Below are 14130 nucleotides of genomic sequence, written 5' to 3' on the forward strand. Positions count from 1 at the left end.
TGACTCTGCAAAATTAGTTATCTGTGTGGTGGATCACGCACTAAAAATAAAAATAAGCGTTTCTATAATTCAATTGGTTCAAACTAATAATGACACTTATTACTTCTCTATATACACACTTTATTTTGTACCTTCGCTTTCGTTCGTGGTCGAATTCCTTTCCTCGAGTTTTTTTCTTCATAGGATCATCGCATCCATCTTCAATCATCATTTATTGCGAGCAGCCCAACAACAACGGCTCATTATAGGAGTCATTCAGCGCAGGCAGAGGACGACGACGACGAAGATCGCATCCTCGTTAATTCGTCATCATCGTCTTACTTGAATAATGTGCATCAGTGGATCGAAGAGGGCTTTGTGCAGTACGCAAGCAGCAGCAGCAGACAAGAGTAAGATGAGTTGAAATAAAAGTAAATTTACCGAAGGAGCCAAATAAGGTTTTCAATGATAATGAGAGTATAAAAATAAATAATGGTGTTTTTTTGCACTATGTACAAAACTGCATGGCTCATCGCATCGCTCAACGTCTCTCACAGCGATATCGGCAAGGATGGAAATAATAAATGCTCAATGGATCACAATTCTCAGCTCCACAGGTAATATGTAGGTATGCACAGACGTATGTTTTTAGGTACGTCTCTTTCTATAAGCAATTAAGATTATAGGGATGGTAGTTTGAAGAAGCAGCAATACTTAGAACTCAGCAATGTCGTCAGTAAACGGAGAATTTCTATGATTAGAAATGAATTAGGTTCAAAATATGCATTTACTTCTGCAATACTTGTAAGAAGATAAAATTATGTCATGATATCGTTCTTCTGGAATGCAATCATGTATTACCACATCTTCTTTATTCATCTTTATGGGATGCACTAAATCTGTCGGAAGCAAAAGTGAGTATTATATAATGGGGCACAGTGACACTTGGAATTTTTACTATGATTAGTGACAATTAAAAATTACCCTTTAATTAAATTCGGGTAAGCATAAAAGCGTATGAGGATTGAGTGACATAATTGTCGAACATGTATTATAAACATTTTTTATGACGTTTCACTAGATTTCGTTTTGTAATTTCCCCCTTGACGCTACATAAGGTACAGATTACGAGGTGTATTTTGTCGACAAAACAACTTGTCCGAAAGTTGGTCATGATGATGATATGTTGTGAATCTGCGGCAACTACTGAAGAGTTCAACCTCGATTCTGTGAATGAAAAGAGGATGCTGGATGCACAATAATAAAAACTTAGATGGATGACAAAAATCGTGGGAAGACGATTAGACGATTACTTTTAGAACCACGAACGGCTTTATTTCATTTTCTCATTCAAATGGCGAAACACAACTCATGGCATACACGACCAACGTACTGCACACACTGTATAACCTTCTTTCAGCTCTCCGTCATCGCCATCCACAAGTAACAACATTTAGAATAAAGGTGCATATAGTGAAGAAACGCTATTAAAATGACATCTTATTGGGTGAAGAAAGGCAAGTTACACATATTTATACTTCTTTTGGATGGTTTTGATGAACCAAGGTTTCCTTTCTGTTTTTTTCCACTTTTTTTGCTCCTACATTACTTCACCGATTGAGAAGACCAGAACAGAAAATAATACAACTTATTGCAACGAGAAGAAGAAAATTGTAAAGCACACAGCCAAATTATAATAAATAAAAAAGAGTTTAGGTACAAATTTTTGTCGCTCAGGTTTACAATCTTCCTATCAAATCACAACTACTACTGTTATTATAAGGAACAGATTGCAATTGATAATTTTTTCTAAATTAAAGAGAAATCTTGAAAAAAATTGTTGCTAAACTTGCTTACAATACATAAATAATTCACTTTTTCACAACCGTTGCCATTCAGTGATTCAATTATTGCTTACACACTTTTAATTTATTGTATTTATATAGAATTTAATTTCAAAGTAATTGGTAATAATGCACTGCAGATTGTATTACTACTAGTTTGTGTTTAAATGTAAAACTACAAAATTGCCGTCGGACTGTAATACTTACAAAATTATGTACAAATGACGTGATTTGGAGAAATCACACGATATTATTCGTTTTACATTAACTACAAGTGACGATAGTGCTGGCTATATATGGGAGATTTGTAACTATGAAATCATCGCAAGTACATATTTATTAAGTAGCGGACGGACAGTGTTGAATAGCTTACAACGACGTCGACGACGACAACGACAAATCGAAAAGTGGGGCTGGTGTGCGTTGAAGTGATGAAAAAGTTTTAATTTAGACACAAATTACAATCACCAAAAGGTTTTGCTTTTCACAAAAATATATGATTTTAAATGGAGTGGAGGGAATTATGTATGTATAGTTAGTGTAAATGATATATAAACAAGGCTTTGTCTGACGTACAGACATTTTATGTACACAATATTGCAATTTCGGCCGCGTTAAATAAGGATTTGTTTAATTAAATAGCTTATTACTGACTACTTAAAATTAACTTAAGAGATTACAACATGAATATTCTTCAACTGCCGCAAAACAGCATCACGGATTGGACGTGAATTATATAACGTGATATAAATGCGGCATTAAAATACTCTAAAAAGTTATATTCTTTCAGAGGGATCACCAGGATGCTGAAAACTTTTTTGGCTTGAACCCTTAATCATAAGATATGAGTACATAAGTACATACATCAATCGTGTGTATGCATATTGAGACGAGTCTAACGGGCCTGGGGGGAAAATGAGACCAGCCACCAACCACCTTCCTATTAAGATGCCTCTCCTTTTCTTCATTTGTATATAAATTATTTAGATTATTATTCCTATTTTTGCAACAGTAACAGGACTGACACGAAGAGAGAGGTATATAAAACTGGCCTTCATATGTACATATCTAATACACAACAATCAACAACAAAAACTGTAAAACAATGAGGACTGTAACATTACATTTGGTTGAATGAGAGCAAAGTTTTGGTTTGGAAAGAATGACTGGATGAATTAAAGTATTATTTATGGATTTACGTGGCTACTTTTGTTAACGGAGGACTGGAATTGGAATTTCCGGATCCACGAGTGAGGTCCAAGGGAGTACTTGCTCGCTTAGGACTGGAAGGGCTTCTTCCTCGACTACTGCAGTACGAAGACGAACGCCGCAGTGTCGCACTTTTTGTAACATTATTGTTATTTGAGGAACTGCTTAAATCTTGGACAGCGTCCTCCTCCTCATGATCCGAGTCTTCATATTCGGATTTAACATTTTTCATGTCAACATCCGAGTCGTCATCCCGCTCATTATCAGAGTTATTATTGTCACACATATTGTCATCGTCGTCATCGGAAATATCACCGTTTGCACTAGGAAACATTTTCCCCGCATACTCAACATCGACGTGGTTATTGTTCGTGCTCTTTGCAGAAAGATCAATTGGTTTTTCTTGTAGTGGGATGGTTCTCAACTTTTGTAATGGGAAAAGGCTGCTGGGGTCATCTGATCCATGATGAGAAATCGGTGGCGTAAGCGTGAGACTGGAGGAAGGAGGCACTATTGGTAATGTCACTCGACTATTTCGAAGAGAACTTGGAACTGGAGGACTTGCTCGACTGCTCGTGGGAGAGTGGGAATGACTCCGAGAAGCGTGATGATTTTGGTGGTGGTTGTGATGCTGATGAAGATTTGCAACACTTAAATTATTTGGATGATTGGCTAAAGGAGACGGAATTCCCCCTTCTACTAAACTGGCCGTCGAAAATAACTTGGCTGCTGCTGCTGCTGCGGCGGCGGAGGGATGCACAGCTCCGTTATTTAGAAGGTGGGGTGGAACACCGGGGTTTGGAGGAGGAGGATATCCACTAGGAAAAGCAGCAGCCGCTGCTGCAGCACCAGGAAAGTTGGGGAACATAAATCGGTAAGGGTTGAATGAATGGAGATTCTGCAAATTGGGTTGACCTGAAAACATTGCAGGCCACAGGCGCAGTGGATCGTAACCCATTTTCATCAAGTCTCGAGTGATCAAGTCGAACGAGAGAAGGTCAGTAGGTTTCATCTCAAGAGGGGATCCTGGGGGCAAACTGAACAACGGGGTGGAACTTTTGCCATCATCCATTGATGCGTCGGATCTGGGTGACTGTAAGGAAAATTGTCGTTTGGTTAATGATATGGTTGACAAGTGCTGTAGTCTATGTCATTCCGGGGTAATAAGACATAAAAACCTACCTCTAGGGATCCAGGACTTCGTGTGGTTCGTGACATATCTTCACCTTCTTCGGAATACGTGATGCCTTTACTGCTAGTATTGTTTGCGCCTCCACCTCCTCCAACACCAGTCATGGGTTTCCCCATACCACTCATTCCGGCGGCTCGGAAATAGTCTGCAAGCTCTGGGCCGGACCCGTTTAGCTTTCGATTGAGGGACGAAAGAGATTCCGGACTGAGACTTGAAATACTGGTGAATCCGGAAGGAGGAAGTCCATTCAACCCGTTTCTTGGAGTGCTGGAAGGAGTTCGTTCTCGTTCTCGCTCACCTCGATCTCGATCTCGCAAGTCCCCGCCGCTGCCGTAGGATGTGACGGTTGAAGGAAGTGGGTTCTTCCCAAAACTGCTTTGGTAATTTGGTGAGGAATTGTTATTGTTGGTGGTTGAGGAACTGTTGTTATTTGTTTCTGGACCAGACATCCCATTTTGCTGCCCTTGCGCTTGAAGAAGGCAGTGGATTTTGAACCAATTTGATCTCCGTCCGTATCTGGAACCGGATTTTGACATTCCCATTCTCAAGCACTTGCGAAGACGGCAAGATTTGCAAGATGTTCTATTTTTCTTGTTAATTTCACATCGTCCTCCATTCTTGCATTCTGCTATCCCGCTGACATTGTTGTATGTCCGACCAAAGAATGACTACAAAAAATGTAATATAATAAGTATGACATATAGATATTTTTTATGCGTTTTGAGGTATTTATGCAAGTGCCGACAATGTGTTATGCAAATTGAAATTGATTGACAAAAGATGAAACAACTGTAAATTCCAGTGAATGACAATGACATTATTAATAACAGCGAAATGGACGATATATTTTTTAATGCAATTTGAATCGACTATGTGTCCCTACCAGGACACTTTCCACGTATGCCATCGCAAATGAGTCGGTGAAAAAAAAACTGTTTATATTTTCTCATTGTTATTTCACAGTGAGACATGTACTCAAAGTCATCAATTGCGGTCCGATTATTTTTCTGCCGAAAGTTCATTGTTTTAGACAAAATAAGTGAAATGAATGAATATCTATGTAAATATGTGCATATGTACATGTAATCATTTTTGGTATCATTGACAGTTTGTGGGAATGAATCGAATGTCGGTGGTTACTACGGCACAAAAACTGCAGCCAAATACGTGTTCCGAATATGCAGAATGATGATGATGATCAAGATGAATAAGTAAGTATGTAACTAACAATATACCTGGTTCTCTTCCCACGAAATAATGCAAGGAATGAGAATTGTGGAATAGCAACTCAATTAGTTTTGGTGTAACGCCCTCATTACCTATTACAGCATATTTACTCAAGAAATAATTTCATTCAACGGCTCAACTCCAATTTCAATTTCGACTCTGCATGATTTTCCGCCACTTCCGTCAATTTTAAAAGCGAGCTTAGACTTTGACGTTTATCTAATTCATGCGTACCCTTTGAGCTTGCGCTTAAGAAAAACTCACTCAAAATGATTCATGGATATTGAAATCTGACCTCATAAGGCGGTGCAAGATATATTATTCCCTCAGTCATTTAGATGAGAGCGTCAAAGATGTAAAGGAGAAGGTATCGACATGAATAACTCGATGCACACTTGCTCAAAATTGAATTCTACTTTATAATCCTGGTAATAGATAACCAAACAGCAATTACGATATGTGACAGATGTATCTATGTAAATTAAACATTTTAAATTAACTAAACAAATCAACAATTTCTTTCCTATAACCAATAAATACGTAGTTATCATACGGAGGATTGTGCTGGTATGAGTTAAAAAATGTCATATATGTAGCTCCAAAAATTACACGCCAGCATGAAGCACGCCTTCGTAAGTATGCAGAACATCACATTGTTAAACAGCAAAACCGTGCGTGGTAGGAGAGGAGTGCTTATGGTTTGATGAGCCAACTTAAACTGAACTGAAGGCTCTACAGTCGAGTATTACACACATGAACTGGTACATTGAACACAAATCTTGCTCATTTCACTAAATTTGCAAGTATAATTAAGTTCACGGCAGAAAACCAAAATCCGAATTCCTTTTTTGTCAAGGCGGACTTGAAAACTGAAAGAACCAATAAATTATGCCCATTGTCCACTACAGGACTTTGATGAATATTTATTTGCTCAATTCTTGCATGGCGTATTATTTAAAGTCGACTGGTCAACCTCCATTAATGCTACTTTCTTGTCAATTTCAAGACACGATGGAAAATATAAAGTGATGCTACACATTGCAGTATTTAAAAATAAGCTCGTGCGCCCGGAGCACAGCCACAATCCAGAGTATGAAGCTGTTGTATGAGTCATATGCTATTAAAGTCAAGCTATACACATGTTTTCACCTGGACTTATTTTCATGCTTTCTTTATGCAACATGTTTGGAATGCTTTCGGGATTTTACTTTTAATGCCCAGGTATTTTATTATTCAGCCAGAGCTCAATGTATGCATTCATCCTACAAAATCGCAATAATGTATGAAAAATATCGAGTCTTACCTTACAACTGCAAGTGGTCCAAAATGGCAAAAGAAAGTAAAAGTACAATTAGTAAAAAATTCGATGTAACAATTCAATATATTTAATACGGATAAGTTAAGTACCCTTCACAAGTGAAACATCTGCACAGTCACATGTAAAACAAAATAACGAAATTAGGACAGTTCCAGTGATTTTTTAGTCAATTTATTAAAACGTACCCAAAATGAAATCCAGCCGCCGGTTCTCCACACACTAAATTTAAAGAAGAAAGAATTATATTATTTTTTATAATCTTCAATTTTGTCACTACTAAAGGTTTTAAAAGTAAATTATGTACCTTTACAGAGCTGATTCATCTGCAATAAAAGAAAATAAAACAATTAGTAAATTTGAATAAAATTAATGGCCCAATTTCATACAACATACCAACAAACTCGGATTGTCATTGGAATGACAATTTCCCGATTCGTAACCCATTTCATAAGCAAATGGGGTCTAACATGATCTTATCGTATATGCATCACAATAATTTTAGCACGTGGTACACGAAACAAACAACACTGGACCACAGTTGTACATATCCCCCCTGAATATGCAACAATGCACTGGCACACAAAACTGAACACACTTGGAGAACGCGAAACTTTTTGATTCGATGACTTAACAGAAATCACTAAGATGATTTGATGGTAAGTGCAATATGCGAAGACAGATGAGATTCAGTGTGAAAACGAATCCGTTCACATCGAATGGATTGTGACGACTGAGGAACTCAATGACATTTCCCTAATACCTCTTTACATATTTTACAAGAAAGACTACCTTCCAAGATCACATTAAACGAGATACCTAACAACCTTTGGAGTTATTTAGTTGGTGGCGAAGCTGCGATGTTGGTGGTAATAATAAAGTGACTTGATTTTCAGTGGAATGGATTGAGGTTCCCCCAACACACGTTGCTGCAGTCACCACATACGTGCACATAAGTACATTCGTATTAACAGATCACAACCAAAAGCATATTATCACATCACATCATCTTGTTGTGGCTGCAACAGCAAGTCGCTCGCGTAAGATTGTGCCGACTGAGTGAGTAGATGAAACAACAACACTTTTGTTTATGCATGTATTACCTGCATGCCTCAATTCTTGAGGCTTGGGCAATGGGTTGATATCGTTAGTTTTAACTGAATTGATTTGAACTTGATTTAAAGAGTTGCTTAATTACAAAAAACGTGTGCCTAGTAGTCTAAATACCAATAAGTACATGTCCACTAATATGTATGCAGCTGGGATGATTTTTTTTCAATATTTCCATTACATGTACATATTCATAAAAAATGAAATGGGTGAATGTGATAATGATGATAATCCATAACAGAAAAAGACCAACTGGCAATGTTGTGCTCAAGTAATTTAATAATAATCTATAACAAAGAGTTGGAGTTGCCTTGAATAAACCCATAAAAACAATTCAGCCTTCCCCAATCTTCTGTTTTGGCGACCAAGTGCTAAATCATATTCCACAATTTGTCAGTATTAGAGCATCATCATTAATCTTCTTCTTTTTGCGACCAAAAAATAAATAAATCCAAGAAACAATATATGAAACAAGATCGAACTGTGTGCGAGTAGCCTTTACTTGCAATATGACAATTGGATGATTCACAAAATTAGCACATAAACCACGCTTATAACCAACGTCATGATTGCGAAATTGTGAAAAATAGTTTAAATTTAAAGGCCATAAATGATGTCAGGAACTCAGCAGCCGAGACCAATCTTAACCAAACCACACCACATTGACAAATTAACCAAACTAAAGTAAAGTTGCCCAAAACCTTGATGAGGTAATTCAAATTGCCAGCATTGTGTCACCTCAACACCATCGCACCAAAAACCCAAACTAGATAGAAACCACCAAACGACGACAACTCATAGTAATTGAAATGGTCTGGTTTATTGTTATGTATCCATTTAGATATTTGTTGAGGTTGTCTGAGTTTTTAAATATAACGACCCCGCAACAACGCTACGATCGCTACTGCTAAAGATGCATGAGATTTTTAAACGCATTATCAAGCAGAAAAATTATCTCTTATTGTTTTCCATATAATTTCACGTAAGTATGAGAACTGTTCCAATGTCAAAAATAATTTGTCATTCATTGATTTAATTTTGGGTATTGAATTATTTAAGTGTAAATGTATGCATACTTAGTAGCCTTCGTCACTATATTTAACATCAACCTGTTGCTGCTGCTGCTGCGTGAATGATATTGAAATTGTCTGCGGTTGGTTGGTCTTTGTATTGATAGTTGATAGCAGAGAGGATAAAGGAGGAATTATGCAAGACCATCTCCAACTGAGTGATTTTGGTGAGCTTGAGTGAAAGTAATATTATGTCATAATAATGAGAGCAATATTAAAAATTATTGGAGCGAATCCTTCGCCTTTGAAACGCAAAACAGCTTAAACCATATAATAATATGTTAGTCAATTGCGCATTACTGTGTGCATACTGCCACACAGATTGAATCTTAAAGACTCTTGATGATGCCTGTATGTAGTTAACAGCAGTCGAAGACAGGCATATCTCATGCAACTCACGGATAACTGCAGGGAATGAACGCAAGGAACAGTAAAAGGCGAGCAGAGATGACATACAGCGATGCATATTTTTTGTATTATTAGAATTATGTCACCAACCCAAGTTTATTCAAATGCTGAGAAAAATGCTGCATCTCCTTATGCGCACAAAAGTAAGACAAGGTTATGCATGGGACTATTTAATAGAGGAGACGACGACAAAGCAGGCTGGATGTGTATACACGTGTTTAGATTGCACCTGCACAATATTTGTACCGGATGCTATGCTCTGTCTGACAGGAGTGGAATAAAAAACGGATATATAGATCAGTATTGCTTTCAGCCCTTGTAACAACCAGCAGTCACACCATCAAAGACTAGACAACAATGATGAAGCATGTTGATATTTGACAGTGGGTTTCCTTTCTACATCGGCTGCTGGTAAATAAATAGTGAATCTCTTCTTGCGCCTCTTTTCTTCTCTCCACCTTCATCAGCATCAATGGAGACTCATCTAGATCAAATCGTGATCCAACAATATTCTTTCTATGACACTGACAATGAGGATTGGACGCAGAAGAAGAATTGAAATGATACATTTAATTTAATGATCACTTTCTTCCCTAGTTGATCATTGCATAACTCTTGGATATCTATTATTAGAGGAGGCACGACGGTTACAGCTAATAAAAAAAGCACGACCTCCTTAAGCTGTTGACAGGAGGCACATTTTTGGTGGAAACTATAAACACTGTCATGTATGTATGTACTTATGCCCTTACTACTATGTAAGTACGTATAATTTAATGAAGGTCGGAGGTAGGTAATTGTGCGCAAATTTGCAAATTATTATGTGTAGCACTACCATACTATAAGCAAATAAATGAATGTTCTAATTCCCATTAAGTGTCATTACGATGAACATAATTTGCTAATGACCATGCCAAAACGAGATTAAATAAATTAGGGAAATTGTTAAGGTTAAATGCGATTTTCCTTAAATGCAAATTTACACAATTTTGAGCCTTTTATAGCTGAAAACAATGCAAACTAGATCGGCTTGTCTGGCAAAAGTTTAATGAAAAATGTGCACCTTTTTTATGACAACATTTGCGACTATTGTAGGTACATACACACACACACACATGCATAAGAAATAAGACCATTAAGTAAGAATTACAATAATATATACAAAAGTACAAGTTTTTTGTCTTATTCCTTCAAAACGTTTGTCACCTTCAGCTGTTATTACAATCTGGCCGCATGTGACTGCATTTTATATAAGATCAGTTGATGGACATGGAAATGGGATTGCAAAGTTGTTGTCAGTTTACTGACTTGATTTGTTTTCGCAAGATTTTGTGGATTTTTGCGGCTAGCGAACGAACGAACCAACAAAACCAAACCAAACTTAATCTCTTTGTGCCTCGAGGGAATCGACAATTTTGCTGTCTCCTTTGCTCTCCTTCTTTGAAGAAATTGTAATTGCAAGTGTGACTCCAACATGTCCATGTATTTTATTGTCTCGAGGGTAATTTAATATTAAACTGTATCACTGAGGCCAGTTGACAGAGGTAATTGTCATGGCTGGTCTTCAGTTCCTATATATGTGCGCCTCTACTCATGTGTGCTAGTACCTATTTGATGTTCTTTTAATGAGTCAGTTGTCATTGTGTTGAGAGATAACTGTTAAAACTTAAATCGCCAACTGCCCTTGAATTTGTATACAAAACTAGGTTTTTAATATAATCTAATCTGCATTCCAATTAGTTCCCAAATATGGGTGACATACACTGCCTCCCATGCTACACACATACACACGCTAATAAAGTAAATACAGTTAGCTCGATTCTTAATGGGTAATCAAAATCAAAACACGGTGCTAATGTTGTAATTAAAATTCGTTACAACTCCAGTCAAAGATACTTCTCTGATTCACTTTATGACCATATGTCGTGCAGAAATGCTTTATTTATGTCAAACCCTGTTTTTGCATGTGTGTGGCACTCAGCATAAAAGGATTGTGTAATGGATTAAAAAAGAGCAGGCTATAAGAAACGAGTGCAAGTTGTGGATGGAGGTTTATTACTTCATATCAAAGTTGACAGTTGTCTTACTCAAACTAAACTCACAATAATGATAATAATAATAATATAATGGTTTCACCTGTTGTTGTGGATTGCATTACAAACCAAACATCTCAGGAGTTGATGGTCATTTTATTTTCGGTGAGATAATCAACAATGAGTGCAATATGCTTCATGCATAGTTGAGACCCTGACACGAATGGGAGTTTAAGCGAGAAGATTTCCACATCTTTAATCTCCGCAATGTTACGACCCAATCTAAATCACTTTGACTATTTTTGAGCCATTTCATGGATCAAGTTGCTCATTTTAGATCATCAAGATTATTGAGCACACATACACAACAGGAAAGATACTGCAAACGTAATAATAAATTAGTTATTTATATGTACCTACATATGTTTGCGTTAGATAATCTTGAGTTTTGATTGACCCTGAGTGGTTCCGCTTTATGAGGGTTAAAAGAATCGAGGCATATAATCTGTAATTCTATATCACTACATCCATTGTTATTAAGTAGTGCCTTTAATGGCGTGGTAACTGCGACAAGCAGTAGCGACATCAATACTGGTGACTGCCTTTGTCCGTGGTTGATTCCTAATTTATCCAACAATGAACTCGGCATTTTGTTGTTGAGTTTATAATTAAATGTTGTAGAGCAAAATTAGCTTGAACTTTGTTGGTTTTGTAATCTATGCATAATAATATGATTTATATGGATTTTTCCACAAGACTCCGGAGAACGAAGGTTCGAAACCGTTGACCCTTAAATTATATTAACAGAACAGTGAGTCTCTTTCTCACTCTTTACCATTAACATAAAAACCCAATTTTATTCCAACTCAAAAATTAAGTGGATTGTGCAATACCACTCAAGAAATATGTAGTTTTGCCAGTGAGGTTATATGTGTAACACATGCATACAGCTCCTGTTTGTGACCAGGTTTACATCTTAATTCTTTGTTACCACCTCAATATTTCATATAAATACAATTACATACGTATCAATATCACTTGAATTGAACCAATTGAGACTGCATTGTAAATTATTGCAAATTGCATACACAATTGAAATATCAGCCAGTATAGAGAGTCATGAATTATTGCAAGATTAATGCAAGATGCAGCTCCACGATATCCACAAATACTGATTGTCAATTGTTCAGCTACATAAATTAAAATTGATATTTGCACACTATCAGCCAGTATCAACTTAAAGGACGATTGCTAAATGATTCAGCTTATTTTTGAGACTGCACAAGTCGATCACGATACGTGTGTGTATCAAGATAAAATTTATCAATATGGTGAGAGGTTTGACACTCTCGCTCAAAATTTGACAATTAAACTGATCCACAAACAATTAGTCATATTCCGTGTGTGCATTAGAGACAAGCTCTTCTGAGAAAATTATTGCACGATTTTTAACAACCCATAATTCCCCTCAAAGCAAATTTCAAATGGACGTACGTAACATCGTCGTCTTCGACATGTCATGTCAGAATTTGATTTTTACAAGCAAACATAACCGTGCAAGATCATTTGCTCTGGCAAATATTTATGATGATGTTGCAGGAGGAAATGTTTGAAATTATTTGAAAGCGATTATTAGAATGGTGTACGTCGAGACGGCAATAATGCAACAAGTGATGGTCAATTCAAACATGAAAACGAAACGCATTTCCAATACTGCTGCAGACATTGTGAATTTTTCTTGATAAAGGAACAATTGTAATACATTTTTAACAAATATCGACTGCATTGTAATTATTGTGTACATCTGTTAGCTCAACTATGACGTTCTGCAGTATTCCAAACTGTGCATGCCTTACTGACCCCGTAACGTTGACGAGAATTTGTATTATGCTTATTCAACAGGTCAATTTTGTTTTGTATTATTATTTTTTTTGTGAGACTGCCAATTGATCCACTAAAAAAATACTTATATGTTCGCATAAAAATTAAATATGCATTTAATGTAGATTTTTATAATGGATTATAATTTTTTTGCAGTATACGAGAATTTTACAAGAGAAAAACGTGCGTGAGATTTGCTAGATAGTTTGGTGGTGAGGTTGAAAAATGAGAAACCACACCGATTACAACAATATACACAAAACTAACTTCTTACACACAAGTAATCATCTTCCTGCTGTTGAATGCTCAATTCCAATTGCACTGACAAGCTTAATAACACTCCTTTTCGATGTATGATGAATACTTGTGCTGGTGTTGGATACCGTGTTTTCGTTGTTCTTCTCACCTGTGTCTGTATCTATGTACCTCCACAAAGGGTGGTTATTTGGTTGGTTGGATGGTAAGCTGTAGTAAGTAACTTGATGTAATTGTAAAATGCTGAGCGACACAACACAGATCAAAGTAATCTTTCTCAAAGGATGCCACATCGTGTGTATTACTATTTACTATGTATGCGCATCCACACATGAGGGCTCGAATCATCATCAAATCCGGCTTGACTTGACGACTGACTCTGACACAAGTTCGTTTGGTTCAGGTGTAATGTTCCCCACAAAGAGATTGACAAGCAGGTAAAGTTACGTGCGAAAGTCGTGCGCACTGAGACAATAATCTCCATCAATCAGCTTAGCATGAGATGAGATACCGTAAACATTCAAAGAATTCGACTTGATTGAAAGAGGAAACTTGCGACAACTTGAATTCCTCATTGCTCGCCTCACACTTAATCATAGGCAGCAAT

At 36.8% G+C, this 14130-nt stretch overlaps 1 protein-coding gene across 2 annotated transcripts in view; it reads right to left on the reverse strand.

The window, feature by feature from the left end:
* Positions 1-1288: 1288 nt before the first annotated feature.
* The window catches only part of LOC110863046 (knirps-related protein), a 36447-nt gene continuing 23605 nt past the window's right edge, over positions 1289-14130 (reverse strand). The window contains exons 1-7 of one of the 2 annotated variants that reach the window (XM_035853105.1): positions 7163-7508; positions 7074-7092; positions 6955-6988; positions 6859-6876; positions 6755-6761; positions 4215-4892; positions 1289-4125 (exon numbers count right to left, since the gene is read on the reverse strand). In XM_035853105.1, the coding sequence (XP_035708998.1) occupies positions 3019-4125; positions 4215-4892; positions 6755-6761; positions 6859-6876; positions 6955-6988; positions 7074-7092; positions 7163-7213 (1914 nt within the window). In that variant the 5' untranslated portion in view covers positions 7214-7508 and the 3' untranslated portion in view covers positions 1289-3018. Of the gene's footprint in view, positions 4126-4214; positions 4893-6754; positions 6762-6858; positions 6877-6954; positions 6989-7073; positions 7093-7162; positions 7509-14130 lie in introns of those variants that run through there. The other variant, XM_022112259.2, reaches the window with a different exon arrangement.

This window comes from Folsomia candida, unplaced genomic scaffold (genome assembly GCF_002217175.1).
Source record: "Folsomia candida strain VU population unplaced genomic scaffold, ASM221717v1 Fcan01_Sc001, whole genome shotgun sequence".
Classification (NCBI taxonomy): domain Eukaryota; kingdom Metazoa; phylum Arthropoda; class Collembola; order Entomobryomorpha; family Isotomidae; genus Folsomia; species Folsomia candida.